Here is a 6,923-nt window from a genome sequence, read left to right as displayed (position 1 = left end):
GTTACACACTAAAATTTAAAAGCGAAAATTTCGTCATGTAGTGTAATCCTTTGTCAATATAATATATAGAGTCTTACATAATGTGCATATATATATATACTGTATATGCGTTAGCGTGTTTAATTTGATTTGATTTTGACCAGATATAATTTGTCGTCGAATAAAGTTTGAACACGAAAATCAATCAACGCGAACTCAAATTTACAATGATAAAATTTAACCCTTTTTATATATAAAATTATTAAGAAGTACTTTTTTATTAATAACATACATAAAGTATAGAAAAACTTTGTTGCTAACATCATACCCTTTTATTTATTAGCCAAAAATTGAATCGAATAAAGAGAAGCTCAATTTTAACTAAAATTACATACGGTATATTAATAATTCATTTTCTTATTAATCAGGAAATTAAGTTCCCATCATACCTTCCCATATCCCTCTATAAATGCTTTCAATTCTATTAACATTATCTTCTCTACACTAGAGATGCAAACAAAAACTATTTAGCCTAATTTAGCCCTATAGCATAATTTAGCCAGGTGAAACTAAACATTAACAAAACATTTTCTCCTTTTTTGTATTTGATATTAATCTAATATATCATAATATATTCTTTTTAAAAAAACAAATAGGATTGTCTTATTTATAATAAAAATTTTATTTATTTGAAAAAGGTTTAGCCCTCATTTTTTCAAGATTAGGTTTTGTTTTCATCCTTACTCTACACTTCATGTAATTGTTTTCAGGTAATTCTTTATCAATTATAAAATTTATTAAAACAGATTGAGTTGTGGTTATATTGGTTATATCAACTTAAAGATTTTTTATGTTAATTCCTCCGAAAAATTTATTAGCGTTACGGAAATTTATATTTTTAGGTAAAATTTTGTATTTGACCATTTAATTATGTAAAAGTAGTAAACAAAAATATACTGTAATTCTAAAATCAGACACGTAAGTGTCATTGCTTCGCGTTGGGTGTGATTTCTTTACCTCCTGCCTCTTTTAATCATCCACAAATAAACCAATAATAGTTCCAGCTAATGATTATCATGGGACCAAGAAAGACTTGAATGAGGTGCTACGCACGTGTAGATATATACTCATATATTAACGTGACCTCTAATCAGGTTTTCCAAACTTTTTTATAGATTGGGAACTTTTTTCTGTAAAAATAAAGTCACGTTCCGCCCGACTTCAATTCTATCCATTTATCTGAGCAAGGCTTTACGTTGTTCGTTTTTCATAAAAGAAATAATATCCTCTGAATCTTGGAACGAAAAAAAATCGGATATTAGTTTAAGTCACTTCACCCGAAAATACTGCACCTTATTTTGCGTATTCGTATAGCCCGGAACTTTTTTTTTTTCAAAAAATTTTGGAAACACTTCACATAATTTTGTTAGAGTTTATAATTACGCTTCGGAAGTAATGAGAAAAATTGAGAAATTTTCCCGTCATCATACACTTGTTTTATGAATTATCAACCTGACCATTGAAATTGATCTATTTTTCAACAATAATTTCGAACATATTTACTATTCTATACAATTTTCCCACCATCCCCGACCTCGCCCATAATTGTTAATGATACTGTTTATTTGAAGTTAACATAAGTTAGATGAGTTTTAATTTTTTTATCTTTTCTTGACAGATATACTGTATTATAACAGAAGCAATAATATACAATGCGTCTGTACCAATACAATTTAGTACAGTACTGTACGACTGTACTGTACTATACTTAGTAAATACATTATATGCTATGTATGGATTTTTTTTTTTTCAAAAATTATTTTGTAAACGAAAATAAACTACACAAATTGTCTTTTTTAAAATATAATTTCTAAATTCCTTTGGCATCATTATTTTGTACTGAATGTTCAATATTATAACATTAAATTCGTTATCAATATATACTATAGAGTTTTAATCACAAGTTTTCTGGAATATCAAGTGAAAAAATTTTTTGATGCAATGTAGATTATCGTTATCGATAGTATTAAAGTACAATAGTAGAGTTACGAAAAATTTGCTAATAATAAACTGTGTCTGGATCCCTGCATAAATATTTACTTTCTCAAAAGGTTGATCCGATTGTGTATGAAAAAAATCAAAATAATTATTGTTTAGATTTTTTTGATAATCAAGTCTTATTATGTACAGTAAATCACAATCCGCATCAATTGGCTGATTTACAATTGAACTTTTTAATTTATTTTTAATAATTATTATGTAATATTATCCACAAAAGTTTAAATACAGTATTCGTTTACTATCTTATCCCGAATAGATCCAGCAAAAATTTCGTTCATATTGATAAACCAATTAAATTTAAAAAATTTTTGGTCTATACTTCAAAAACCGTTATGAATCGGATACAGTGTATCATCACAAGATGGAAAAATTTTTTGATAAAATGACCGCAAATATTTCTTAATAAAATTTAAATCATGCCATCTCATGAAATTGTCGAAATTGATGAATCGCCAAATTCGAACCATGGCTTTTCCTTTTGGAACGAGCCTTTACTTTATATTCGCTCATCCGTTAAAGAGAGAACATTACATATGAAAAAGAACACTTCTCTATCTGAATTGAGTGGCAGTCTTGGAGATTTGGGCACCTTACTTCCAATCTTGGTAGCTCTTTCAATCAATGGACAAATTTCTTTGACTTCATCACTTATATTCGGAGGTCTATGGAATATCGTTAGTGGCTTGATGTTTCGAATCCCTATGTGCGTTCAACCTATGAAAGGTGATAATTTATTTCGTTAATTTTACTTTTTTTTCTTTTTTTTTTAAAAAAAAAGTTAATAATGTCTTAATGTCTATATATAGCTATTGCAGCGGTTGCAATATCGGCAAATTTATCAATAGGAGAAATCATGTCAGCAGGTATTGGTGTTGGGTCAATGATACTTATTCTTGGTATCACTAGAACTATTAAAATCATCGAAAAATGGACACCTATTCCAGTTGTCAGGGGTATTCAATTGGGAGCGGGCGTAACGCTGATAATAAAAGCTGCTGATATGGTTCGAAAAAGTAGTGGTTGGGGTGGTAGTTCTTGGAAATGGAATGATAATTATGAATGGGCTATTCTATCGTTCATATTCGTATTCACATTTTATTCATCAAAAAGAGTACCGTCAGCACTAATTCTATTCATTGTTGGGCTAATAATCGCCTTAATAAAAGTTTTTAGATCTGACAGTATATTACCATCAGCCTCATTTAATTATCCTGAAGTTATTGTCCCAACTTTAGAAGAATTTAAAGTCGGATTTCTTAGTGCATCTCTTGGTCAACTTCCACTGACAGCTCTCAATTCTGTTATCGCATTAGCAGCATTAGCTAATGATTTGTTCCCGGAACGTTCCTCATTGAATACTGTTGGAAGAATTTCAATTTCCATCGGACTTATGAACATTATTGGATGTTTTTTCGGCTCTACCCCATATTGTCATGGATCGGGTGGACTGGCTGGACAATACCGTTTCGGCGCAAGATCCGAAGTTAGCATTTTGATTCTTGGATTTTTTAAATTGATTCTTGGGATATTATTTGGAAAGACTTTAACTAGTCTTTTAAATTATTTTCCCATGTCAATTCTCGGTTTAATGCTCTTTGTTTCTGGAGCAGAATTATCATCTGCAGCACGAAATTTCGTGAGAAAAGGTGATCATGATGATGATGAGACAAAAAAGAAGAATTTTACCCTAGTGATCGTAACAGCAGGATTATTGGTCGGCTTCCAAAATGATGGAATTGGATACATTGGTGGTATGCTGGTTAGCCTTCTGTTCTTTATTACCCACTATTTCCAGCATCGCCGATCTAGTGACTGATCTTTAAAAACTTTAATTTGTACAACACAATCATCCACATATATACAGTAAATACACACTCAGTTAATCAGAAACTTTATTATTTTTGTTTACATGATGTAAAAATGCTAAACTTAAACTTGTAAATATTATTATGTTCTAGCGCTTAGTATTCCCTTCCAACTTTAGATACAACATATTTGATATTATCCAATGAATTAAATAAATAATGCCATAAATATATTTATTCATTTGATATAATATCGCTGAGTTTTAATTTACTAATTGGCTGAACGATAATTTTGAGTATGATTATTACCCCATGAAGAGATTTCTCCTTTGTCTGTCGAGTTAAACCTTGAGTACGGATTCTGATTGTATGAAAATTCGGACTCTTGGTGTAGAATCCATTAAGTGGTAATAATATCATAATTATAAAATTGTTGGATTACTATTCTTGTCTTTTCATCTAAAATACTTTCTCTAATTTCAATCACCAAGATCAATAACTCCGCTTAAAATCCGGCATGTGAGTTTGTTGTTGTCCCTAAGCTTACTACTGACAATTATGGTTGTTCCTTCGTAGTAGTCTTTGATGTAGTACATTTTGAGAATATATGACGGGTGGTAGAGTACATGACAATTCCTCTTCCAAGTTGAGATCTTTAAAACAAAGACGTGTTGAGTAAAGTTTGCAGGACAAATTAACGAAAATATACCAAGCACTTGCATGGCAACTTTACGATAATATGAATCTTTTATGTCCCGACTTTCAATAAGTTCGTCTTGCCCTAAAGATTATTCAGGAAAATCCATTTCCACTATCCTTTTACATATTCTGTTACCTTAGAAACCTTTAATGCTTTCTATCGCTCTTTAAACTAAGCACATTCTCGATAAGTTCTTTGTATCATAAATGTCAGCAAGAGCGTTGTACCATCTCAATTTTGATCTTTATTTTTTTGTGAAGCATGATTGGTGCAAACTGTGATCTTGTGGAACAAGGAAAATAATTCATTATTTTGTTTTTTAAAAAATACAATTATTAATAATATAAAATAATAAAATAAAGTAACATTAAAAATATATAATACATGACTATAACTGAATACATTGGTATAATCAATATATATATTTTTATATTTATTTGTTTTTTGCATATAAAAATATGATTTTTACTTCAAATCACCGGGGGTGAACATCACCGTTGGCCGGAATTATCAATTTTTACCGGCACTATATTTTTTTAATGCTGGTCGATCATCGTTATTTCAGTCACCGGTGATCATCACCCCGGTGATAGTTAGAAAAATTCTAAAAATATATATATGATTTAACCTGGGTAATTTAACCTATTAGTAAATTTCATATAATTATATAATTTTGCCCAAATTTTCAAAAAAAAATGTAAATTATAGTCACAATCAAAAACAAAAGACTATCAAGAATGTAAGAAAACTTGGTTATTAATAATACTATACAAATAATTTTTTTTTTAAAAAAAAAAATGATTGATGTGAAATATAAATTTTAAGAGGATGATTTAACCCAAATTATTTAACCCAGGGGGTAAGCTCTAAAAAAAAATAACTGTTGCTAATTTACTCTTCAATATATAAATTTATTAAAATCAGATGATTTCACACATGTATAAAAAATTAAAAAATTTATATATAGTTTTAATCTAAAATACATTTACTGTAAATGGAAAAATCTATAATCTCATTATATTATATTATAGTTCATATGATTTTTACAGACTTTTAATAACTATACTGAAGTTAAAAATAATTAAAATTGAAATAAAAAGATAAAATAAAATAAAATCAAAATAAGATTAAATGAAATTAAAAATAAAATATACAAAGTTAGAATAAACTAAAACCAATAATAAAATAAATGAAAAGATTAATAAATAATTAAAATTAAAGTAAAATTAAAATTAAATATAAAGTAAAATATAAAAAAAAATAAAAAATTTTAACAAAAAAAAAAGAAACTTAAAAGAAATCCAAAAAAGAAATTCAAAGAAAAATTAAAAAAAATCTAAAAAAGAAATATAAAAAAAAAATCCAAAAAAAAATTCAATAAAACTTAAGAAAAAAATCCAAAAAAAAAGTTTACAGAAAAATCTGACTTTTAAATTCTGAAAATTTTGAAATTTATTATTTACTAAAATATAGTTAACTTTCTTTATAATTACACATTTAGAATAATTCATTTAAAAAGATATGACTATAAATAAAAAAATTTTTTTTTATAAATTTTAATAATAAATATATTATAAAAACCTATAAAATAATTTATTTTAATATATTTATTGAATTTATAAAATATATTTGTAAACAAGTAGAATGTGATTTATTTAAAATAAATTTGATTTTTGTATTTTTTTTAAATAAAAAACATTATTTCCTTGAATATAATAATAATAATAAAAAATTATTTTTTTTATCACATCTATATTATGTTATACCCCTATAATATGTTATATATAAAAGTAAAAATAACACTTTTTAATATATTAAGAAAACTTGTAAAATAATCAAAAATATGTATAGTATAAAGTTTTTTATAGTATATAATAAGTGCATAAAGTTTCATACCATAAAAAATAGAAAATCTTAATAAAATTATGTAATCAAAATAATTGACATAATTAATATTAAAAAAGGAAGATATAACATATTGCAAGTGCAAAAAAAATCATATTTCAATATTTATTGTATTATTTATTATAAAATTAAAATTTAAAACTTAATTAGGGAGCTTACACATATTACATAATTATTATAGGGAGGAGGAGGTAGTTAAAATTTTACGTTACACTTATTTAAATCATATGATTTATAAATATTATAATTTGATTGGTTATAAAATCTAACAAGGGGGGGTAAGGTTTATAATAAAATGAATATTATGTGATATGTGTAACTTCTACAGGTCAAAATGCTAAAAATCGGCAAAAAAAATGGTGCGAAAAGCAGTGGCTATTCTTGGCTATTCTTGGCTATTCTTGGCTGTTTTTGGCTATTTACGAATTAACCTATACTATTTGTAAATAGTTTATACAAATTTGCGAATAGTT

General features: G+C 26.6%; 1 protein-coding gene across 1 annotated transcript; it reads left to right on the top strand.

Moving 5' to 3' along the window:
- Window positions 1-2,456: 2,456 nt before the first annotated feature.
- Window positions 2,457-4,756, top strand: OCT59_020259 (uncharacterized protein; the record flags this gene model as incomplete). The annotated part of the gene is made up of 2 exons (XM_025313492.2): window positions 2,457-2,763; window positions 2,847-4,756. The coding sequence occupies 2 exons, from the start codon at window positions 2,457-2,459 to the stop codon at window positions 3,854-3,856; spliced, it is 1,317 nt and encodes a 438-aa protein (XP_025187028.2). The 3' UTR covers window positions 3,857-4,756.
- Window positions 4,757-6,923: the final 2,167 nt, after the last annotated feature.

The sequence above is a fragment of the Rhizophagus irregularis genome, chromosome 3, assembly GCF_026210795.1.
Source record: "Rhizophagus irregularis chromosome 3, complete sequence".
In the NCBI taxonomy this organism is placed as follows: Eukaryota; Fungi; Glomeromycota; class Glomeromycetes; order Glomerales; family Glomeraceae; genus Rhizophagus; species Rhizophagus irregularis.
Note: the sequence above shows the minus strand (reverse complement) of the source record. Positions and strands in the feature narration are given on the sequence as shown.